Below are 25,715 nucleotides of genomic sequence, written 5' to 3'. Positions count from 1 at the left end.
TTCCTTCAGACGTGAAGCAACTAGCGATTGGCTGATGCCATCCAGCACTCATTGTAATTTCAGAGGGCCCAGGACAAAGTCTCTGGTTAGCGTTTTCTATTCATCCAAAACCAAATGGTGTTTGTGACAGTATAGCAAACTGTAAAGTATATTCTCTGTCATCCGGCGAAAAACAAGTTCGCAGTAAATAAAAATCAAAGTGACCAGATATCAACAATAAATAGAATTTCCTATGAGTCGAACTGTGATTGAATGGGTTCTCAGTTTATAAGGCACCTGTGTGCACCATGATCAAGATGGATGGTAAACAATCTGCAGATACTAAATCCCAGGGCATCATGTTGATATTTTTTAATTGTTCTCAGGATGTGGCCATTGCTGACAAGGCTGCCATTTATTGTCCATCTCTTGAGAAGTTGCTGGTGAACCATCTTCTTGAACCACAGCAGGCTGTGTGGTATAGGTACTTCCAGCATGTGGCAGAGTCTGCGGATTGCATGTTGGGCTTATCTGCCATCGCAGGATCCATGGAACTGGAGTGGACGCAAGTCATCCTCGATCCTGAGGGACTGTCCAAGGAGGAGACGGTAGGTGCTGCCTCAGTGCTGTGAGGAGGGAGTTCCAGGATTTGAATCATTGACGACGAAGGAATGGCATCATTGTGTCACACCTCCGGAATGTCACAACAAAAACTTTCCCTGGGAGTGTCACTACACTCAGTCCCGTGGGCTCTGAATGAACAGCTGAGGGAAAGGAGTGAACAGAATTCTCCGTGCATCCAGACGCCCTGACCTTGGCTGGAGAGTCACCAACAAGGTTACAACCCAGTTGCACAGGCAGGTCCTGAACAACACATGGAGGAATGATCATTCAATTGGAAATGGAGATAAAGGAGGATTTGGACCGTCTGAGAATGGATTACTCGGGCCTCCCAACCTCCCCCTGTGCAGCTCCAGAGGAATCACTAATGATATCAGTAATCTTCTATTCAAATAGTTTCCCATGATCAATAACCCCTGAGAGAACCCGATTTTAATTGATGGGAGTATGACAAAATGCACTTGCTTTGATGGAGTCAGAGAAACAGGAGGAAGGACCTAGCTCTTCAATGGTTCAATTTTACAGTGACTACACCGACAGAAACCTATGATGAGGCTCAGTGTTCAAACCTGTGCTGATAAAACCATGCAATCAGCTCCTGCTTGGTAAGCATTTCCTCAGGAATTACATTTCACATTTAAACCCTGAAGAATGTCGTCTCCATACAATTTGGGGGCACTTACTCTCACGATTAGGAATTACATGGTACAGGAGACCGGGGGCCGTGTGTGTCCCTGGGAGAGTGGGGACTGTGCTCAAACATCACGGGTACCCTCCTACTAAACATGAGGGAGGTCACTGTACTGTGTGTGTGACTGGTATATTTGTGTGTTGGATAGCATACACTTTAACATGTACACATCCAGGTTTGTATATACGAGCGTATATGTAAGTTGGCATGTATGCATGAATTCTACACACATGTATAGGTTTGCCCAGGTAGGCTGGTTTGTGGATGTTTATGTAACATTTGATATGTAGGATTGTGTGTGCAATTTGTTAGAATGAGAGGCAAAGGTTTATAAAGATTCAAAACTCTCATTTATCATTTACCCAGCCCAAGTGGTTTAAACCGAGCACAAAATGTTCTGGGCACAAAAACGTGAGAAAGTTAGAACATAATTTATTAAACAATTGAGTAAAGTGAGAATGTCCTGCATAGCTTCGTCACTGAGTTTCGGTTTCTTTTAAGGAAGCAGCTCCTGTTATAAGTTTTATCAGTTTCATGCATATTCACTTGGCACAATGTTAATTTCCACCATTGGTATTCACCTGACTGGCTTTGGCATTGACATTTCCCAAACTGAATAACTGCCTCACAACGTTCATCTCCGCATCAGTTTCCATGGCAGCCAGTGCAGCGAGCATGATAGCAGTGTAACCCGCCTTGTTCTGCCAGTCCACATTACAGACAGCTGAAAAATAAAAATAAGAGATCCGAAAGATTGTCTTAAAAGGGGAAGGCTACAGATACTGCACAACCACCGAGTGGCATTGTAGTCTCTACCCACTGGCACTACGCGACCACCCCTGGAACCATGCACTGGCACATCATAGTCGCCCACTATAGCCAAATATCAATCAATTTACAGCAATTGCACCCTTAAATAAATCTGAAGCAGTGCGATTGGTACATGGCAGGCATTTTCCCATTAGAGAAGAAGGGGGAGATGTTAAGTTAAAATAAGCTTGATGCTCACTCATCAGTTTTTAAGTCACGTGTTGATCTCTTGGTGGGTGCTGCTAAAACAAACCTTTTTAGTTCTATTCATAACTTATTGATACATCAACAACATGATAACATTCAGGAGAGGGCCACATGGGGAAATATTTCAAATGCCAGCTGGGAATTTTGTCACCACCCCCATCCTGCAACCCCATCACCCTCCACATGCCATTGGCCCTATGCTGCCACCCAACCTTACACCCTTCCCACTCACCTGCCCAAGCCCCCGCCCACACTGTGCCCCCATGCCTCTAACCCAGGTTTTTACTGAATTAGTAAACAGCAGATTCTGAACTCACCAGTGTCCAGCAGGAGTTTCACGATCTGGAAGTTGGAGTGAGAGACACAGTAGTGCAGGGCTGTATTGCCATTTCCATCAGACAGGTTGACCACGTATTTCAGGATAGCTGGTGACATCTCTGCGAAGGCCATTAGATAATCGGCCACCGCCTGAGGACAGGCGGACTTCTGGCTGGAGGCTCTAAACCACTCCTGCTGGATCGCGTTCAAGCTGGACATCTGCAAACACACAACAAGAGCACTCAGGGAGCGTCCAGGACCGTTGCTTTTGACTTTCAGCCCATGTACTCTCAACTGCTTCCACCCAAAATCTAATCACCCAGGCTGGGAGCTGGAGCCAGCTGGACACACGTTCCTGTACCTTCTCCAAATGAACCCACCCTGAGTATCGGCCGGTAACAGATGCAGTCTGTGTCAGCCCATAGCAGCAAATAACTGGAACAAAAACATCTTGGATTAATCTTCACTTGACATTTTAGCAGCTCGAAAACAGAAAGGGGAATTTTAAAACGCAAACAGTGGACAGGATCAGCTTTGGGAGTCATTAAAATCAGCACAAGTGTCAGCCTATCTGGAAGGCCTCTTCTAGGTTTAATGCAGGAGGTCTCGATGTGTGTGTGCAACCCCCTCATATGAGGCAGAATATTGCTTATCATATTTAAATGAGACAAATCCATTGAGATTTTAACTGGGACTTGAACACAGACGGCAAGGAGAGTGTATGGCAATTCATGGGTCTCAGGCAAATTCAGTCATTCAGACATCGTTACTCATTACTCTCAACTACTCTCTTGCCTCCAACTGGGAAAGGGGCCATTTGTTAAGAGTACTTGCATTCAGCCATATTGAGCATTTTGGAGATTTTGAGACTCGAGATCAGGATAGCTGATGCCACGGCTGCCTTAGATTGTACTGAGGATGAGGAGCAAGATGACCATCACATCTGCAACAGCCACAGCCCACTGTGGAGAAAACTGCAGCTGATCCACAGACAGAAGATCAGCAGCAGAAGGAGTGAGAGGAAGCAGGGAGAGAGAGAGAGAGACAGGGAGCAGTGAGAGAGAGAGAGGAAAGAGTAGAGAGAGGTGGAGAGGGAGCAAAGGGAGAGTGAGGGGGGAGCAGAGAAAGGAGGGGAGCAGAGAAAGGAGGGGAGCAGGAGAGAGAGAGAGGGGGAGAGCAGGCGAGAGAGAGGGGGAGAACAGGCGAGAGAGAGGGGGAGAGCAGGCGAGAGAGAGGGGGAGAGCAGGCGAGAGAGAGAGAGGGGAGCAATGAGAGAGAGGGAGCAGTGAGAGTGAGAGGGAGCAGGAGAGAGAGAAGGAAAGCGAGGAGCAGAGAGAGAGAAGGATGAGGGCCACTAAGTGCCCTCATCCCCCCAGGCCAAGCTATGGCACTTCCATACCCACTTACCCATTATACACTATATAGAAGCAATGAATCCTATAGTGACAACAGGATATATAAAAATGTTTTAAAAAGTCACTCATTAATAACTTTCCATTAAAAAAAAACCTCCTTTTTACTATAGCCCAATAAAAGTGTCAATCATCCAGGCCCTTTAAAGTATCAATAGCTTAAACTGCAAGTACTCGAGACTCTTTATCTTGTGTAAATAAACATTGTGCAATTGACAGAAAAGACCAGAGAGCCCAACCTGTCAATCAAGCAATGCTTTCCTTGGGGCACAGCTGTTTCAGCACTCTAATGGATATCTGGGCTCTTAGCTAAGGACACATAATGAAGCTTGGCATGGGGGGTGGGGGGGGGGTGGCATGAAGGGCCATAGGTGGTTGGTTGGGGGAGGGGGGGTGACGGGGACATATTGGCATTGGCATGAGGAGGAAATTTTGAACTTACCTTTCAAAAGGTTCCCTCATACAGGCTATGGTTCAGGAGGGGCTGTGAACCACGACTTTGAAAAGTTGGCCTGACTCCATGGTAATTGTAGTGGACAAGGACATGCCTGTCCTTGCAATGGAGCTGGCCAGGTTGGGGGTGCGGGGTGTGGGCTCAGGACCCAAACCAGCCTGCACCCTAAAAAGGCATTCCACAAAATCCAAAACCCCAAGAACGGGGCCAAAAATCCTGGAATCGGGTCCTGGCTGCCATTTTCAACTCTCCATGGAGCCTCCCCGACTCCATGAAAATCCAGCCCAAAGCCAGGAACATGACAGCTGACTTGCATACAGCAAGATCCCACAAAAGGTCCAATGAGATAATAATCAGATAATCTGTTTCAGTCATGTAGGTTGAGAGATAAATATAGGACAGGATACCGGGGAGAACTCCCCAGGTCTTTGAAACAGCACCATGCAATCTTTTCCAACCACCTGAGGTTTAATGTCGTATCAGAAAGACAGTGCCACTGAGAGTGCTGCATTCCTTCAGTACTCCACTGGAGTTATCAGCCTAGATTTTATCCTCAAGTCTCTGGGTTAGGACTTGAAGCCACAGCCTTGCGACTCAGAGGCAAGAGTACTACCCACTGAGCCAGGGCTGACACAACAATCCCAACACAAGCCTCTAACCCCACCTCACCATGGCATCACTATCGACACCACAGCCATGGCACACGAGGATGCTCACCACTTCCTTACTCTTCACTGGGTTCGGGTCATTGAAATGATTTTTCAGGATCAGGCACACTTCTCGCATCTTCAGACTCAGCTCAAACCTGCAGGAAAAGAACCCACTGAAGAATCAGGACAGCAAACAAACCCTCTAAACATCCAACATGCTCAGGGGAGAAGTATTTAACGGAACACAGGACATACTGCAGCCTACAAGCATCGACCGAATACTCCTCAAAATCCTTGGCTGTGTAACTAGAGGCACAGGCTACAAAAAGGGGCTTATGCTAAAAATACACACAGCACTGATTCAACCCCAGCTGGAGTATTGTGGCCAATTCCGGGCACCATTCTTTAGGAAGGATGTCAAGGCCTTGGAGAGGATGCAGAGGAGAAAAAACTCCAATTGTACCAGGGATGAAAGATCTTAGTTACATGAAAGACTAGAGAAACTGGGACCCTTCTCCAAGAGGAGGTTTGATAGAGGTATTCAAAATCATGGAGAGTACTGAGAGTTTCCCCTTATTTACTCTGTTTCCAATGGCAGCTGGGTCAGCAACCAGGGGATTGGTGAAAGAATTAGAGGCGACAGGAGGAAACATTTCCTTAAGCAGCAAGATGTTACAATCTGCAATGATGCCTGAAAGGATGGTGGAAGCAGATGCAATAATAACTTTCAAAAGGGAACTGGATAAACACTTGAAGGGGGGAATATATGCAGGGCTAGGTGGGGGGAAGAGCAGGGGAGTGGGGCTAATTTGATAGCTCTTTCAAAGAAATAGCACAGGCACAATGGACCGAATGGTCTCCTTTTGTGCTGGGTCATTGGATTGTTTTTATACATTTTATAATCCTTTACAGGCACTACCAGGGGCATTGGACAGATAGCGGGTAAAAGAGTGAAGCTGACCAGAGGGCCAGTAGATATTGAGGTTCTTGAAGATTGGTGGCTAGAGGGGGAGGATGGGGCTTGGGGTGGTGAGGGGGAGATGGGCAATAGGGAGCGAGGTGGATGGGGGGATGAGGGGCTGGTAGGGAGAGAGATGGCAGGATAGGGGGAGGGGTGTCCGGAGTGATGAGGGGGTGATAGCGAGAAAGGTGGTTTGGATCAGGTCTGTCCATACAGGGAGGGATTGTGCACTATATGTTAGGCAAAAAAAACCCTTGTGCGTGAAGGAGCCTAGCTTGGTTTGTAGACTTAAACACATCCATGGGTGCCACATGCATCAGGCACCCAGCTCACCGAATCAGTTGTCACGGCAATGGTAGGTTTGTGGTATGAGTAATGTAGTTCTGTAGGCCCTAGCTGAATTGCTGCAAATGGGGCGTTAATTTTGTCTGAGGAAGCCAGCTAAGCTCGTCCAATATTGAGCTACGGGCTTAAAATCAGGAAAATACTTACAAATGCTTAATATCGTGGTCAAACTTGGATATTTAGAAATCTATAATGTAACCTTAAAATAAAAATAAAAAGGCAGAAAATTTGCATAATCGCACAAGGCCTGCTTGGCACTTTGAGCCCTCAAAGCTTGGGGCGGGATGGGGTTTGCAGTTTAAGTGCAGCCAATCCCAACCCGAACAGAATGAAGGACGCCTGGGTTCAGACCATTGGGAACAGTCTGGACAGAGCTCCAAACCACAGGAGTGGATTTCAGCGAGATCAGGGGCTCTGGTTTGCTAAGGTTGAGTCTAACTGTGGACGTGGAAGATTCACACCAGCCAACAGAAGCAGCAAGTCACTGATCTCAGGAAGGAAATGGTGTGTCAGAGTCAAGCTAAAGAAACAAATTTTCCAAACCAGGAAACAGGAGAGTGGGGAGATAAGGAGAGTTCAACCCCACAAAGAAGGCACGTGTCAATGAATGAATCACCAACATAACTGGACACAACGCCTGCAGGAATGTTCTTAGCAGCCAGTTATATTAAAACAACACGTGAGAAAACAACGCAAAGTTTAAATTCAAAAAGTAGACTTTTATAAATTTCAAGGATCTGGAACGGCAAGAATCCAAAAACAAAGCAGCATAGTTAGCGCCAGATATGCTCAGTTTATGACAAAAACAGAATTACCTGGAAAAACTCAACAGGTCTGGCAGCATCGGCGGAGAAGAAAAGAGTTGACATTTCGAGTCCTCATGACCCTTCAGCAGAACTGAGTAAAGTTAGGAGAGGGGTGAAATATAAGCTGGTTATTTCACCCCACTCCTAACTTTACTCAGTTCTGCTGAAGGGTCATTTTCCCCAAACATTATAAAATTAGGGTTGAATTGTACCCACTGATTCAGTACAGTGTTCACATGATCCAACCACGTGGCAGCATTCTGTATGGCATGGTCCTAACTTCAGACCCTTAACCTCAATGATTAATTGGAGCTGGGTTGCTCTAAAGTGACAAATGTGTTGTACGAGAACTCCTGTATTTAATAATTTACATCACCTTAGGTGCCCTGATACAATTTCCTTCTACCTGATCAGGGTTATGGAATGTGTTTGTTGGGTGAATTAGTGTGTGTGTACTGACTGGTTGATGCAAGTGTGGCTGTTGATTGGTTGATGTTAATGTGCGGGTGCTGATTGGTTTATGTTAAGGTGCGGGTGCTGATTGGTTGATGTTAATTTGCAAGTGCTGATTGGTTGGTGTTAATATGCGGGTGTTGATTGGTTGGTACTAAAGTGCGGGTACTTATTGGGCATTGCTCAAAGGAAGAAGAGAGAAATTTGCATTTTTATAGTGTTATTTTTACAATCACGGTCATCTCAAAGCACTTTAGAACCAATGGAGTACTTTTTGAGGTGTAGTCACTGCAATAATGAGGGGCAGGATATTACGCGATATTTCAATTGGCAGGCACGCGCAGGAGTTGGCAGCTCACCCGCTGACAATTAACAGGCCTATTAAGGCCATTAAAGATCCAATTGAATGAAATTCGGGCAGGTTGAAAAGGCCAAGCGGCCTTTGGATTTTTGTGAAACCTCATCCACGGGCGGGATGAGGTTTCGATTAGTCATTGAAAAATTTTTAATTCGTTTTTAAACTAATTTCTAACATGTCCCTGCTCATGTGACTATGAGGGGAAATGTTATTAGCGTTTTAAAAATCTTTTTTTTTATTTTCAAAAACCTTCATCCCCGAGACAGCTCTGTGCCTCAGGGAGCTTTCCCTGCGCGCGTCCATGACCTTCCGTGCTTGCCTTCCTCCCCCCACACCCACCCCACACAGGCAGCGCTGAGCGCTGCAGCACGTGTTTGATGCTGGGTGGACTTTAATTGGCCCACCAGTGTGAAATCGCGGTCAGGCCCCGATCTCTTTCGCAGCAGCTCCCAGGCCCACCCACCGCGCCACCCGACGAGGGCAAAATTCTGCCCGAGGCAAAATAGCAACTAATTTGCACACAGAAAGCCCCCATAAACAGCAACAATCTGCTTTTGTGATGTTGATTGGGGGATAAATATTGACCAGGGCTCTTCTTCGAAACAGCACCTTAGGATCTTTTACAGATGGGGCCACAGCTTAACATCTCATCCAGAGAATAGCACCTCCATACTGCACTGGAGTATCAGCCCTGGACTGGGATTTGAACCCAAAACCTTGTGACTCAGAGGCAAGAGTGCTACCAACTGAGCCACCACACAGCTGACTCCTATCACCCTGAATTCTCACTCTATCTATCTCCATGTCTATTGTGACATCATGGTGTTTTTCCTTCATTGTAAATTGCTTGTCACCCACAGCGACTATTAGTTTCCAGCTCCTTCCCTGGCACATTTTCTAACTACACCTTGCCCTGCAGTTTCCAGTTGTTGAACTGGTCATGGCTTCCAGCTGCCCTGTTGGCATGAGGCCAATTACCAGCTGCTCTTGTGGTTTGCTTTCCAGTTTCTAGCTGCCCCACGACCATGAGGATCAGCTACCTCCTTGACATGGTTCTAGTTAACCTGCTTACACTGTTTCAAACTGCTCTGTGGACTGTATTAACAGATCTGCTGTGTATTTCCAGCATTTCCTGCCTTTCTTTCTGTTCTCTGGCAGCAGTTGCTTTTGTTGCTCTTCTATTTGATTTGTTATGATGATGCACATTCCTGTTTTGCTGCACATTCCTGATTCCAGTCTCATGTTAATCTAATCTTATCAATTTCTTTTTATTCCTTCTACGTTGGAGTCAGAGGCTCTGCTCACAGTCACATCTGCAGAGCCCAGGTATTATTCTAAGTCACAGCATAAATGATTCTTTCTGCAGGCAGGATGGTTGGAGATGATTGTCCTGCATCCAACACGGCAAACATCCAAAATACAAAGCAGAAGCGACCTTGAGATCTCTTCACCAACAAATATCGGCAGTCAGGTGAAACAATCTGACAGAATGGGGCAGATTATAACAATCTTTACCATCCGAAGATCTAACATAGCTTAATTTTTCTTCTTTTGCTGTAATTACCACCAGAATCGCTATTGGCAGGCTTTGAACTGACTGGAAATGGGTTATGTTCACTCATTTCTCCTCTAGTCGCCTCATTCAACAGTTTCAGCTGTATACCCTGATTGAGATCAGCCAGATTAGCTGAATTCAAATTGAAACTTGGACCTTTGAGATCCAAATGGTTACCACTGTTTTAAACACCTAAGCATTGAGAAACAGGTTCCAGGTCCTACATGCACTTTTAAACTGTAATTCTAAATATATTCATGAGTTTATCATGTAAGCGGGGATATAAATAACATTTCCCTTTCCCCAAGCCATAAAAGGGAGAGTATAATATTAAATTCCAGCTTTGTTTATTTTGCTGAACAAAGGAACAAGCTGTTGGAGCTTTTCATCTTGCCCTCATCAGGATAGCTCACAAGAATTTTCCAACTGTAACAGGGGAACAATTTATACTGCATGAGAAGAGAGTGCTGATTGGTTGGCAAGTGATCAGCGTGCTCTTCTCATGCAGTATAAATTGTTGTTCCCCCGTTACAGTTGGAAAATTCTTGTGAGCTATCCTGATGAGGGCAAGATGAAAAGCTCCGACAGCTTGTTCCTTTTTTCAGCAATACTCAAGGTCTGTACTACCAAGCGATTCTTTGCTTTTTTGTTGCATTGGTCAAAAGTTCAAATTGTTTTAATGATTTAGGTATTAGAACAAATTAATAAACTTATTCTCACTTTTCCTTGACCTCCTCTTCTTCGCATCTCTTCTCTTCTCTCTCCTGTCTGCTCTGCTCAGGCATTCTCTCTTTCTCTTTATCCCTGCATTGTTCAGTAGATTCACAGTTGTCACTGTCACTGCCATCCAGGTTTGCAATGCCATCTTCATCTGAACTGTCACAGCAATTTCCCAACTCACTCTCCGAACTGTCTCCGGCCACCTTGTCCGAGTTCTCCTCGCCACTCGATTCCTCGCTTGAAGTTGACTCATATCTGTAATTTTAAATGCAACAAGATTTTCATTGTGACTATTGCCAGAAATGGTGGCATAATGGTTATGTTGCTGGACTAATACTCCAGATGCCTGGGCTGATAACCTAGAAGTTTGGGTTCAAATCCCACTTGAGACCTTTAAATTCAATTAGTTAAGTGAATATGAAATGAAAGGTTATTATCAGTAATGGTGACCATGAAACTATTGGATTGTTGTGAAAACCCATCTGGTTCACTTTAGTGTAGCCTATATGTGACCCTTAATTGCCTTCTGAAATGGCCCAGGAAGCCACTCAGTTGTCAAGCAGGTGATTCACCCACCTTCTCAAGGACAATTAGGAATGGCAACAAATGCCTACATCCTGAGACTTAATATAAAAATGCTTTTAGATATCACAATCCCCTGGAATGTCACATTCTGTTGTAATGTGTGCAGTCTCAGGAATCATCTGCAGTCAAATAATCACTAATAGGATCATAAAGAGAAAAGGCCCTTTGGATAATTCAATCTGTTCACTGTGCCCAGCAACATTGCAGAATGATCCTTCATGTCCATTGAACTGTCAATGTACATTTAGACATTTAGCTACTTGGTAGTACAAAACCTGAATATTTGTGAAAGGAGAGACATTCTGTCAAAGCTTTTCATCTTATACTCAACCAGGACAGATGCAAGAGTGCAAAATTTCAAAGGGAGCAATAATTTATACTGCATGAGCAAAAGGTGCTGATTAGTTGGCAAGTCAACTCTGACTGGTCAAGGCGTTGCCATGGAGAATGCACCAGAGAACTATTATCCCCCATGGTGTCCTATTAATACTCTTTCGAGTTATCAACAGTCACAGATTGCAACTCTTTGAGTACAATCACAGTTCTTGGTTTTTCCGGGAGTGGGACATGAACCCACAACCCTCTGATTCAAAGGCGAGGGTGCTATGAACTGAGCCACAGCTGACACCTCCATGGTGTCCTATTTATAATGCACATTGGACAATCTAGGCCCAACCATCTTCAGCTACTTCATCAATAACCTTCCTTCCACCATAAGGTCAGAAATGGAAATGTTCACTGATGATTGCACAATGTTCAGCACCATTTGCGACTCTTCACTGTCCAAATGCAGCAAGATCTGGGCAATGTCCAGGCAGTAACATTCAAGCCACACAAGTGCCAGACAATGACCATTTCCAACAAGAGAGAATCTAATCATCGCCCCTTGACATTCAATGGCATTACCATCACTGAATCCCCCACTATCAACATCCTGGGGGTTACCATTGACCAGAAACTGAACTGGGCCAGCCATATAAATACTGTGGCTACAAAAGCAGGCCAGAGGCTAGGAATCCTGCAGCAAGTAACTCACCTCCCAAAGCCTGTCCACTATTTACAAGGCATAAGTCGGGGAGTGTGATGGAATATTTCCCACTTGCCTGGATGAGTACAGCTCCAGCAATGCTCAAGAAGCTTGACATCATTCAGGACAAAGCAGCCCACTTGATTGGCACCACATCGACAAACATTCACTCCCTCCACCACCGATGCACAGTAGCAACAGTATGTACCATCTACAAGATGCACTGCAGGAACTCACCAAGGCTCCTTAGCCAGCACCTTCCAAACCCATGACCGCTATCATATAGAAGGACAAGGGCAGCAGATTCATGGGAACACCACCACCTGGAAATTCCCCTCCAAGTCACTCACCATCCTGACTTGGAAATATATCACCATTCCTTTACTGTTGCTGGGTCAAAATCCTGGAACTTCCTCCCTAACAGCACTGTGGGTGTACCTACACCACAGGGACTGCAACAGCTCAAGAAGGCAGCTCACCACCACCTTCTCAAGGGCAACTAGGGATGGGCAATAAATGCTGGCCTAACCAGCGAAGCCCATATCCCTTGAATGAATAATAAAAAGTATATTCCCTGTGGCCTATTACCTATTAAAACACAGGTAATTTTATCTCTTCATGTATTATTGTGATTACCCATTGTTGTAACCACTAACCAGATCAAAATATATTCAACAAAAGGAGTGGTATTTAATGGAGTGTCACTGGGGCTGCAATGCCTCCTGCTGGTAATACACCTGCCCAAGGCTGAGGATTGCTGATGAACCCAGACCTCAGGTGAGTGATGGTGTGGGGGGAGCACGGGGTGGGGCCGGCAGCAAGGGCAGGGTGTGGCTCTCAGAGGGCCCCACCCCACCCCGATGCCCCAGGTCCCTCAATCAGGCACTGAGTGCCTTTGAATGAGGGGCCACCCCGGAAACTCACAATCAACCCTAGGGTTTGTTTTTCAGGGCTTCCCGCATGGCAAATTCCTCACTTGCCAGCAGATGAATACTAATGGTGATGGGATGAGACCTTTAAGTGGGCATTAATTGCCCAGTTAGGGGCCTCAATTAGTGGCGGGACAGGAAGGCTGTACAACGAGCCTTCTCTCCATGGACTTAATCTGGGCAGAGGTGGGATCTCTACCTGTCAATCTCCCATCTGATTAAATGCACCACCCCCGCCCCCCGCCACCTAACTTGACATGGGGGAGGGCATTAAATTCCACCCAAGATTACTATTGCCATGAAATATGTTGATACAGTCCTATCTCATACAACCCAGGATCACAGACCAAATCAGTGCAATTAGAAAACTTGATGGTGTGAAAACATCCAGGACAGACTGTGAATAGTAAATGTAGGAAAGCAATTTTCAGACAGTCATCAAGCCTTGGGATTCAGGTGATGACTATAATCAAATGGAATTTTACTCATTTCAGCCTATTTAAGTTCAACCATCTAGAACAGAAACCTGTATACCTATCTCACTAAATCCTTGATTGGTGTAATTTAGTTAATCACATTTTATAATCCATTAGTCTACAGGTATTTATACAGCACTTTTCATGTAAGAAAACATTCCAAAGTGCTTTATAGCAACATCAGAGAACAAAATTGGACACTGACCCACATAAGGAGATATTAGATCAGATGACCGAAAATTTGGTCAAAGACTTGTTTTTAAGGAGTGTTTTAAAGGAGGAAAGTGAGCTTGAGAAATGGAGAGGTGTTGGAAGGGTATTCCAGAGTTTGGGACATAGGCAACTGAAGACATGATTGTGCAATTGGCAGATGGAATATAATGTAGGAAAATGTGAGGTTATGCACTTCAACAGGAAGAATAGAGGAGCTGAATATTACTTAAATGGAGAAAGACTGCAGAAAGCTGCAGTATAGAGGGATTTAAGGGTCCTTGTGCATGAATCCCAAAAAGCTAGCATACAAGTTCAGCAGGTAATGGGGAAGGCAAATGGAATGTTGGTCTTTATTTCTAAGGGAATGGAGTATAAAAATAGGGAAGTCTTTCTAAAACTATACAAGGCACTAGTTAGACTACACCTAGAATACTGTGAACAGTTTTGGTCCCCTTCTCTAAGGAAAGATATACTGGCATTGGAGGCAGTCCAGAAAAGGTTCACTAGGTTGATCCCGGGTGTGGAGGGATTTTTTTATGAGGAGTGGTGAGTAGGTTTGGCATGTACTCATTGGAGTTTAGAAGAATGAGAGGCGACCTTATTGAAACATATAAGATTCTTAGGAGGGCTTGACAGGGTAGATGCTGAGAGGCTGTTACCCCTTCTGGGGGAGTCTAGGACCAGAGGGCATAATCTCAGGGTAAGGGGTCACTCATTTAAGACAGAGGTAAGGGGGAATTTCTCCTCTCAGATGGTAGTGAATCTGTGGAATTCTTTACCGCAGAGGGCTGTATAGGCTGCATCATTAAGTATCATTAAGTATATTCAAGGCTGAGATAGACAGATTTTTAATCAGTAAAGGAATCAGGGGTTATGGGGAAAAGGCAAGAAAGTGGAATTGAGGAATATCAGATCACCATGATCTCACTGAATGGCGGAGCAGACTCAATGGGCTGAATGGCCTACTTCTGCTCCTACGCCCTATGGTCTTATGGTCTAATTATAAACATGAAGGATCCTTGATTTTATGTTTCAATCAAGTCACCTCTTAGAAGAGTAAGAGGTGACTTGATTGAGACATATAAGATCCTGAGGGGTCTTGACAGGCTGGATGTAGAGAGGATGTTTCCTCTTGTGGGAGAATCTAGAACCAGGGGGTCACTGTTTAAAAATAAGGGGTCGCCCATTTAAAATGGAGATGAGGCAAATTTTTTTCTCTCAGAGGGTAGTGAGTCTTTGGAACTCTCTTCCTGAAAAGGTAGTGGAAGCAGAATCTTTGAATTTTTGAAGGCAGAGGTGGATAGATTCTTAGTAATCAAAGGTGTGATAGATTATCAGGGGTAGGCAGGATGCAGATTTGAGGTTCCTATCATATGATCTTATTAAATGGCGGAGCAGGCTTGAGGGGCTGAATGGCCTACTCCTGCTCCTTGTTCATATGTTCAAGAGGTCAGAATTAGAGGAGCGCAGACAACTTGGAGGTTGTGGGGCTGGAGGAGATTACAGAGGTAGGGAGGGGTGCAAGGTTGAAAACAAGGATGAGAATGTTAAAATCAAGGCATCCAATGCTTAATCGGTATCCAATGTTGGTCTGAGTGTACAGGGGTAATGGGTGAAAAGGACTTGGTGCAAGTTAGAACACAGGCAGCAGAATTTTAGATGATCTCAAGTTTACAGAGGGTAGAATGTGGGAGGCTATCTGGGAGTGTGTTGGAATAGTTGACTCTACAGGTAACAAAGGTAAAAATGAGGGTTTCAGCAGCAGATAAGCTGGGATGGGGCAGAGTCAGGCAATGTTATGGAGGTGGAAATAGTCAGTCTTAGTGATGGTGCAGATGTGTGGTCAGAAGCTCATCTTGGGTCAAATGTGACACCTAGATTGCCTCACAGAGTTGCCAAGGAGAGGGATGGAGCCAGTGGCTAGGGAATGGCATCTGTGGCGGGGTGTTCCTAATATTTAAATCACTGTTAAATGTGTAAGTCATTCACATCAATATAGCAATAATACTTTGGACTAATAGTTGTAATTACTTACTCTCCATTCAAAAGACCAACAAATTGTAGGTTTTTTTTGCCGACATTTGATTCTGTTTTGTTTGACCCATCCTTCTTTTTCATGATTGACTTCAGCACTCCTGTTAGAAACAGACTGGTATAATGACGGTGGTTACAATTGTTCAGCATATCTAATGCAAAGCAGCCAGACAACAGTAGTATAGAAAAGCACTATCTGAAACATCTCTGTAATGGCTATTTGGCTTTAAAACAGCAGAAGATGAATGAGTTTTACTACCAAAACACCCCACATAGATCTGACCCGAGTTCAGCAGCACTGCCGAATGCAGGTTCCCATTAGCTCCATGACTCCACTCCTGTTAACAATCCTTAGTTAATCAACATGTAACCTGGACATGCAAAATAGCTGGTTGAGGTTTGGAAGTTTGAGCTACGACCTCTGAAATTAAAACTGTGGCGGTTGATGCTATAACATTTGTTGTAAGTCCCCTTCCTCCATCTTGTGGGATAATCTGTCTGTGTACTTCACTGAGACTATTTACTGTGTGGCCCATAAACACCTGAATTGACATTGGATTGAAAGTAGGTTTGGAAAAGTATTCTTCTAGTTTCAATCTTCAAGATGCAAAATCAATCAATTATTTCTGATTAGATTTCTACCCAAAGGATGCTATATTTCATTAAATTATAAAAGCAGACTCACCTTTGGTAGGACTGACCGTGTGTTGCTGTTCCATGGGCCTTTGCACATTTCCCTCAGTAACTGCATTTCTCTCACGCACAACCTGCAAAGATGTGCTACAGAGCTTGATTGCAACACGATCCTCTTGGACCGTGTCCTTTGATAAACTCACCCTAGTCACCTCGTCCTTAACCTTATGCTTAATGTCACAATCTTTTATTTCTACACTCCGACTGCCCTCTAACACTTGATCACTATCAAAGGTAACATCTTCAATAGTTTCCATCTTCGAATCCACCTTCAGTATTCCTCTGGCTCTCTCTTGTCTAAGTCCACTCCTACTCTGACTGTAAATATCCAAATGTGCATCATCAGTGACCTCTTGTGTAATTGGAGTATCTGGACCAACAGCGACCTCCTGTACTTGTAAGCTGCAGTTAACTCCTACACTGGACATCTGTGGTGTGCAATCCACAGACACATCTGTAATGTCCAAGTGATCACCTACTGCTCGACTCATGACTGGAACTCTGGCTTCCTCACTTGCATGGACCATAAGTGGCTGGGCCATCACACTGGCATCGACCATCGTCCTACAAGTGACAAGTGGCACACTCAGCTTTAAGTTGTTCAGTTCGTTATTTGCATCTTCAAGTTCAGCCGTAATCATGGAGATATTTGCTTTTTGACCATCAATAATTTCTTGTAGAAATTCAATTTCCTCCTGTGCCTCAGTGGTGAGTCCCAACATTGACTCAACAACTCCAACACTGACATGCTTCATTTCCATTTCTGGTCCAACCGCTACCTCTTGGGTGGGTCTCTCTGACTTGTAGTAAAAAACAACCTCATTCATGTCCTTCTTCTCTCCTACACCCACTGACTTTAGCAGCACATTTCTGCTTGGAGAAGTTGGAGAACATCCCAGAGATGGGCCTTTAGAGTAGGCTCTGCTCCTTTCAGCAACTGTCAACTTCTCAGTTAGTCGTCTAAGCTCTTTAATTTTACTGGACCGCTTCTCCTCATTGTCACCAACTAAATCAATATGAAACTCCACCACCTTCCTGGCTTCTGGTTGGTACTGTGCCACATTCCCCGTGCTGTACGACCGCTGCCTGAGGCGGGAGGCTTCGGATGGGCTACTAACTTTTCTTTTTTTCAGCTCAGCTATGAGCTGCCTCTTCTCCTCATCGACTGCAGAGAGTTTCCTCTCCAGATATGGAATCATTTTCACTTGTTCTTCAAGCTCCTTCAGCCTCCTCAGGCCAGCTGCCATTTGCTCACGGATGTGTTGAAGGTGAGCCGGTGTGATATTTGTGACCGGTGAACTTCTTCCCGAGTTCATAGGACTAAAGCTGAAAAAGCCAGTGAATGACGGGTTGGGGGCTGGGTTAATGTCACCATTTGCTATGGAAGTGTTTTGTTGAGTAGATGGGGGCGTTTGGCTTTGACTGCATGAATTTATGCCCGATTTGGGCCCAATGTTCAACAACCTAGATTTTGGTATGTCTTCAGCAGTCAACTGTTCCTGCTGCAGCCTCCGGCTTGTCTCCAGCAATGTCTTTTCCACATGAAGGTTCCTCAGGGAAGATCTTGGGGAAGGTGGTGGAAGAAGACTGTTGACTGGTGGTGGCGACATTGCATTTAAGTACTGACTACAAACAGGATCCTTTATGTCATAAGCAACTGTGTAAGTTCTAAACTTTGGTGTTGTGGGCAATGTTTTAATGTCTTCACTGGTTGAGGAGGACAGTGACTCTGTGGAGGTCCATCCACTAGTGTTTGTTGTTGGTTTTATTTTTGGTTTACGATGAATGGTCACTTTCTTCAGAGTGTTTCCACTCTGAATGTCATCAACAAATTTGAGGAAATCCAGGTCTAACTGGAAACCATATGGTGTTTCCACAGCGTATGGGCTCTTCTCGCTGTCATCCAACTCATTATACAGAGCATGACTTCCCAGGTCTAGGGAAAGATAGAACATTGTTAGTAGGTTTGCAGTTAACAATAATGCTGCAGACTTTCACACTGAAATAAATGTTGATTATTTTGCACTCAAACAGTACTTTTTTTTGCTTTTAATCTGATGTTTGTCTTGATATATCTGGGTTATTTAGTCAGCTAAAAGCATAGAAGAATTTAATCCAGTTTATTGCTTTAAGTAAAGCTGTTGAAGGACTGTCTCTGGGACACAAAGTCAAATGAGCAAGAGGTAATTTTAGAATAGTTATAAGGAAATTCTTCTTCACACAAAGAGCAATTGAGGGTTGTTAGTCTTTGGAATTCTATTCCCCAGAGAGCAGTGAAGGCTGGACCATTGAATATATTCACGCTGACTTAGACAGATTTTTGATCTACAAGAGGAGTTAAGGACATAATCAGGTCGGCCATGATCTTCCAGCTCGATGGGCTGAATGGCCTACTCCTGCTCCTATTTCTTATGATCTTATGACATGTGGACTGTTGGAGGCAAAGCCACTGGATTAATTTAAGAAACAATTGGATGCTATGGTAGGACCTCTCTTGTTGGATCAATTAAGATGAGCCAAATAGCCTTCTTATTCATCTGTAATCATGAGGTGTCAGCTGTGGCTCAGTTCATAGCACCCTCGCCTTTGAATCAGAGGGTTGTGGGTTCATGTCCCACTCCTGGAAAAACCAAGAACTGTGATTGTACTCGAAAGAAGTTGCAATCTGTGACTGTTGGTAACTGGAAAGAGTTTCATCTGTAATCATTTCGTGGTGATGCCATCATGGGAAAAAACTAGTGAATCAGAAATACAGCCCGGAACACTTCTGCCCAGAGTTCTTTAAATGAGGAATTCCAGTTATCCACATGATTTATGGTGGTACACATCCACTGACTTAAACTCTAATGCAGCTAGTGAAGAATCTATATAATGACCTGGTACATCTACACTCTTCAGTAAATTGAGTTGTGTGCTGCATTCAGTGATTTGAATAAACGGAAGCTCAGAATAATGGGTATGTCAGGGATTTGGAAGCTCACATTAGAGATGCTGCAGCTAATTAAAAGAGCTACAGGTTGGTTGGATTCATGGGGGCTCGTAGAATAGAATTATTCCTGTAAAGGAATGATGGAAGTGTCAACATTTCAGCTCCCAGCTCAGGCTACAAAAATGCCTGCAATGCTGATGGGGAGGAGCCTGTTGGTGGCTACAGCAGCAGATGAGTGGGTGCTTACCTGGGATACTTAGATTCATTTGTGCCGGTCGTGCCATCTCTCCTCAAATGTTCAGATCGCCCATGAAATCAACAGGTAATTGTTCTTCCAGCCAATCAGGCAGCCTGGAATAAAACACAATGGAAACATCAACCCACTGCCTTGTATCTAGACACAGTTGGATGCACTGCTGCTCAGAGTTTAGTGGAGATGAATGCTGGTTTTAGTCTCCCACACCGCTCATTTCCTGACCTGACAGCTGTAACGTGAAGGCTATCCAATTGGAGGGTAGAGTTCTGCCTGCCGGCTAGCTACAGGGTTTGAGAGCAGACCAACCACAGGATGAGCAGGACCGCATTGGTTTACAGGAGACTTTAACCCAACCTTCCCTCCGGGAAACTGGCAGGACTGGGGCTAATGCTGGTTTTACAGTCCGCCCGGTTTGACTCAACACTGAAGTGAACGCAGTAATACTGGAATAAAAACAGAAAATGCCAGAAAAACCCAGCAGGTCTGGCAGTGTCTATGGAGAGAGAAACAGAGTGAACATTTTGAGTCCATGGGCAGAATTTGATCAATGTCGGGTGGGCTCGGCGGGGGTGGGTGGGCGGAGGCAGTCGGGAAGCCGGCCGCTGCCTGCGATCAGGGCCGGACCACGATTTCATGCTGGCAGGCCAATTAAGGCCCACCCAGCATGAAACGCAAGTGTCAGCGCTCAGTGCTGCTTGTGCGGGCGGGGGGGGGAGGGCGAGCGGGGCAATTGGAAAACCTAGTGCATACGCGCGAGTGCACGCTTGAAAATCTCCCTGAGGCACAGAGCTGCCTCAGGGAGATGAACAGTTTTCCAAAAAAAAAACAATAAAGGTTTATAAAATGTTATCAAACATGTCCCCTCACGAGACTCTGTCACATGTTATTAATTAAATTGTGAAATTTTAATTTTATTTTTATTTGCTGTTGGAAACCTCATCCACAGGCCAGATGAGGTTTCCTGAAAAGTGCAAAGGCCGCTTGGCCTTCTTGCCTGCTCGGCAATCTAAGGTTGGACGGGCAGCGAAAAGTTTAGTTCAATTATCTTTTCGATGGCCTTTTAATTGTTGGCGCGTGCCTGCCAAACGAAATATCGCGCGACTGCCCGTTGATGTCGGGACTTTCGCCCGGGGTCAACGCGCATCATTTTACACTCAAACGGGCCAGGTGGGCCAGGCTGAGATAAAGATTCTGCCCTTTATGACTCTTCTTCAGAGTAGTAATATTAGAAAGAGTTTAAAACTGGCAGTTCACCCAATCCTGTGAGTTTCCTGCCTGGCACGTGGGGTTAAAATTAGCCACAATGGGTGAATAGATAAATTCTGTTTCATTACATTGAATTTCGGCATTTTTTAAAAACATTTTTTAGAGGGGAATCACATCCTGTGGGACTGCTCACTTATTCATGTAAACTGAAAATCAGTGGCCTTAGGTGTATATAAAGAATAATGGGATCATGTTGAAAGGATTCCTAAGATAGACTTTGAATCCAGTCCTAGAAGGGTTCCAGCTTCCTCCTCTCCCAGTAAATCCGCTTCCTGCACCCCTGCCTAAGATGTTCAGAGACAGGAAAGTGCAGGTGTCAGGGAATGGAGATAGAAGGCAGGTGAACAGAAAGGAGCAGGAATCAATTCAGAGCCAGTGTTGAGTGATGGGGACCCATCATTGTGCTGATTGTAGAATCTGCTCTGGCAGAGACCAGAAGCACATTCTTAGAGGGTGCAGGAAGATGTATGTTGGGGGGCTGGTGGGGAGGGAGGTGGGGAAGGACAGGCATTATGAATGTTAACTGTGTAGGAAACAAATTCAGACCCAAAATTGTGCAATTAAGAATGACAATTCTCTAGAATTCTGTCATGTAATACATTCCTGGAATGATAGCAAACAATAAAGCAATTGGAGGGTGGAGAGAAAAGGTCTCATGTGATGTCCTTGGGGTCCAATGACCTACAACATTCTGTAAAATACAGTTGGAAAGTTCCTCAGGAATATTATTCTGAAAATACTGTAATCTCACTGGCTAGTAGCTTCTCATAGGCTGACAATTCACTGAATAACTCAAACACTACTTACAGTGATCAAACCATCCCATTATGTCATAACATGAGTGTTTGTTTAAATTCCTAACAACTCCACACAATACTCTGTTCACTTTTAATTGGCTTTCCACATCTGGAGATGCTGACACTCAAGGGCCATTTCTTGCTGTTTCATCATCGACTATGATGGTTTGCTCTAACCACGTAACCGGCAGTTCATAGAGTCATAGAGGTCTACAGCACCAAAAAGGCCCTTCGGCCCATCGAGTCTGCGCAGGTCAAACAAGTACCAACTATTCTAATCCCATTTTCCAGCGCTAGGCCCATAGCCTTGTGTGCCATATCATCGCAAGTGCACACCCAAATACTTCTTAAATGCTATGAGGGTTTCTGCCTCTACCACCCTTTCAGGCAGTGAGTTCCAGATTCCCACCACCAGCTAGGTGAAAAAATTCTTCGTCACAGCCCCTCTAAACCTTCTGCCCCTTACCTTAAATCTATGTCCCCTGGTTATTGATCCCTCCACCAAGGGGAAAAGTTCCTTCCTGTCTACCCTATCTATGCCCCTCATAATTTTATACACCTCAATCATGTCCCCCCTCAATCTCCTCTGCTCCAGGGAAAATAACCCCAGTCTATCCAATCTCTCCTCATAACTAAAACTCTCCAGCTCAGGCAACATCCTGGTAAATCTCCTCTGCACTCTCCCTATTGCAATCACATAATGTGGATTCCAGAACTGCACACAATACTCTAGCTGTCGCCCAACCAGCATTTTATACAGTTCCAGCATAACTTCCCTGTTCTTATATTCTATGCCTTGGCTAATAAAGGCAAGCATCCCATGTGTCTTCTTAACCACCTTATCTACCTGTCCCGCTACCTTAAGGGACCAGTGGACATGCACACCAAGGTCCCTCTGATCCTCGGTACTTCCCAGGGTCCTACCATTCATCGTGTATTCCCGTGCCTAGTTTGTCCTGCCCAAGTGCATCACCTCACACTTATCCAGATTAAATTCCATTTGCCACTGAAACGCCCATTTGACCAGCCCGTCTATATGCTCCTGTAATCTAAGGCTATCTTCCTCACTATTTACCACCCCATCAATTTTCATGTCATCCGTCAATTTACTGATCAACCCTCCTACATTCAAGTCTAAATCGTTTATATATACCACAAACAGCAAGTGACCCAACACCGATCCCTGTGGAACCCCGCTGGACACAGGCATCCAGTCACAAAAATACCCCTCGATCATCACCCTCTGCTTCCTGCCACTCAGCCAAATCTGGATCCAATTTGCCAAATTGCCTTGGATCCCATGGGCTCCTACCTTCGTTATCAGTCTCCCATGCGGGACCTTATCAAAAGCCTTGCTGAAGTCCAAGTAGACTACATCAACTGCATTGCCCTCATCTACACACTTGGTTACCTCTTCAAAAAATTCAATCAAGTTGGTCAGACATGACCTCCCCTTAACAAAACCATGCTGACTGTCCTTGATTAATCCCTGCCTCTCCAAGTGTAGACTAATTCTGACCCTCAGAATTGCTTCCAATAGTTTCCCCACCATCTACTTCTCAATGAGATCAGTGGGATATTACACAGCCCAATCCCTCTAATTGTACCACAGTTCCCCAATCATTGGCATAAGAAAAGGTCCAGGACAAAAATGTCCCTTTAGCCCATCCAGTTTGTGCCTTGGGTGCTCCATGTGACCCAATCAGTACTGAAAGCAGTTCTCAACTTGAGGGTTGCTCTTTGCACTGACCAGTCATTCAGTTAATTAATAATTCAGTTAATTAAAACAAATCCGGAATTGAAAGCTAATTTCAGTAATGGTGACCGTGAAACTACCAGTGATTGTTGTAAAAACCCGTCTGGTTCACTAATGTCCTTTAGGGAAGGAAATCTGCCATCCTTACCTGCTCTGGCCTACATGTGACTGCAGACCCCATAGCAATGTGGTTGACTCTTAACTGCTCTCAAGGGCAACTAGAGATTGGCAACAAATGATGGCCTTGCAGCGAAGCCCAGTTCCCATGAATGCATTTAAAAAATGGCCTGTGAGGAGGAGTGCGCAGTGTGACTTGGGGTGGAACAGGATATGGGTGGCAGAGTTTTGGATGACACAGGTGCTTATGTTGCCTTGTGCTGTGTGTGCAAGAATAGAGATTGGGAGAGAATTCTGGAGAAAATGAATACATCGCAGAACCTAGACATCATCGCAGTACCAGAGCAAACATCAGTCAGAGAGAGAGAGGTACAAGGAGGATCAAGTTCAGTCAGAGAGAGAGAGAGAGAAATGAATAAATGGGATTTGTGAACCTTTTAATAATATAATTAGGAATTTGATTTTGGTGTAAAGTTGTAACTCTGTAATTCTTTGGTTACTCTATTCTTTTGCCATTCTCCAGTTGGCTGTGGTCATACTAACAGGTGCCTGCTTCATTCACTTCACACCCCATTCATTTAATTTGAAACATATTAGTTCTCATACCCTATGGATTTTTATGACAAATTTCTGGCTTGTATTAAAAAAAAAATTGCCTCACTGAGCATAGTGGGGAAAATTTGATACTCTGATTAATCTCCAGAAATGTTAGCAATGACTACATGTAATTAAGCTGCATTCATTTCAAACGGCTGGGAAATAAATAGTGCTAATAGGAAATTTCTATACATGGATTTGCTGTCAATTTACAGTCTGTCGTTTACCTTCAAATGCTCATTTTTATCCAGGTCTTTTTAATTTGTTTTACTTTGTGTCTAGGATGTGGGAGACACCAATAAGGGAACATTTATTGCCCATCCCAGTCTCCATTACAGTAATGTTCTCCTGGTTTGTCTCTACTCACCACTCTCCGTAAATTTCAGAACATCCAAAACTCTGCTACCCATATCCTGTTCCATCCCAAGTCACACTGCGCACTCCTCCTCACAGGCCATTTTTTTAATGCATTCATGGGAACTGGGCTTTGCTGGCAAGGCCATCATTTGTTGCCAATCTCTAGTTGCCCTTGATGGCAGCTAAGAGTCAACAACATTGCTGTGGGTCTGCAGTCACATGTAGGCCAGACCAGGTAAGGATGGCAGATTTCCTTCCCTAAAAGGACATTAGTGAACCAGACGGGTTTTTACAACAATCACTGGTAGTTTCACGGTCACCATTACTGAAATTAGCTTTCAATTCCGGATTTGTTTTAATTAACTGAATTTATTAATTAATTGAATTTAAAGTCTACCAGCTGCCATGGTGGGATTTGAACCCATGTTCCCAGACTATTAGCCTGGGCCTTTGGATTACTAGTTGAGTGACATCACCACAATGCCCTCATCTCCCCCCAATCACTGTCTCAGTATCCTGCTACCTAAATACCTCAAATTTAAAATTTTATCCTTGTGTTTAAATCCTCCCATCCACTGTTACTGTCACACCCAACCCAAGGCTTCAAACTGCCACCTCTTCCATCCCGCCTGATCCCCATTCTCTTGCGGATCCCTCTCCCTTTGCCTCACAACTGCTGACTGTGCTTTCAGCTACCTAGGCCCTACTGGAGTCCTGTGTACATACACACAGGCAGAATCTATTAACAGAAACCAATTTCCCTATATTGCTCTAACCAACATCTCATGTAAAAAAAATCTCCTCAGTGAGTCAGAGAAGAATTTTCCTGACTAATTTTATTCTCTTGTTGCCTTCCTCAGAAGATTTTGGTTGTGGGGTGCAGGGTGTAGCAAGTGTGTAGTTGTGATGCTCCTATCATCAGTGCAGACTGGCTTACTGGGTGAACTGACCTTTTCCACCAGTTTTTATCGTACACTTGGTAAATTAGCGAACTTCTTAAGATCTGGAATTGGACAGAACCTGGGTTGGTCACAACCTTCAACAGAAACCTCAGTGGCAATTAGCCTTTACTCACTCTCTAGACACAAGTTGGTCAGTAAGAAAGAGCATCAAAACTAAACTCTATGAAATTATTGAACAATAAATACACCGCTAGGAGGCAGTAACACAACCTGTAGCCCAAAAACAGGCATCATATTTTCCTCTGACATCTTTCCATTATCTGCCCTATTTGTCTGCATTATAATTATAATTTATAATGTGCAGCGCTCCAGTGTTTTTGAACAAGCTCCACATAAATAGGAGGCATATTCATTAGGGTCTCTTAAATCAAGTTATCTGAA

The 25,715-nt window shown here is 44.4% G+C and overlaps 1 protein-coding gene across 3 annotated transcripts in view; it reads right to left on the bottom strand.

Annotated features, from left to right (window-relative positions):
* kank3 (KN motif and ankyrin repeat domains 3) overlaps positions 1–25,715 on the bottom strand; it is an 86,922-nt gene that overhangs the window by 9,922 nt on the left and 51,285 nt on the right. For all 3 annotated transcript variants that reach the window (XM_078555812.1, XM_078555810.1, XM_078555811.1), the window contains exons 2-8: positions 19,474–19,577; positions 16,290–18,233; positions 15,606–15,705; positions 10,341–10,595; positions 5,210–5,297; positions 2,626–2,845; positions 1,873–2,015 (exon numbers count right to left, since the gene is read on the bottom strand). In XM_078555812.1, the coding sequence (XP_078411938.1) occupies positions 1,873–2,015; positions 2,626–2,845; positions 5,210–5,297; positions 10,341–10,595; positions 15,606–15,705; positions 16,290–18,233; positions 19,474–19,510 (2,787 nt within the window). In that variant the 5' untranslated portion in view covers positions 19,511–19,577. The remainder of the gene's footprint in view (positions 1–1,872; positions 2,016–2,625; positions 2,846–5,209; positions 5,298–10,340; positions 10,596–15,605; positions 15,706–16,289; positions 18,234–19,473; positions 19,578–25,715) is intronic.

This window comes from Cetorhinus maximus, chromosome 13, assembly GCF_964194155.1.
Source record: "Cetorhinus maximus chromosome 13, sCetMax3.hap1.1, whole genome shotgun sequence".
Taxonomy (NCBI): domain Eukaryota; kingdom Metazoa; phylum Chordata; class Chondrichthyes; order Lamniformes; family Cetorhinidae; genus Cetorhinus; species Cetorhinus maximus.
Note: the sequence above shows the minus strand (reverse complement) of the source record. Positions and strands in the feature narration are given on the sequence as shown.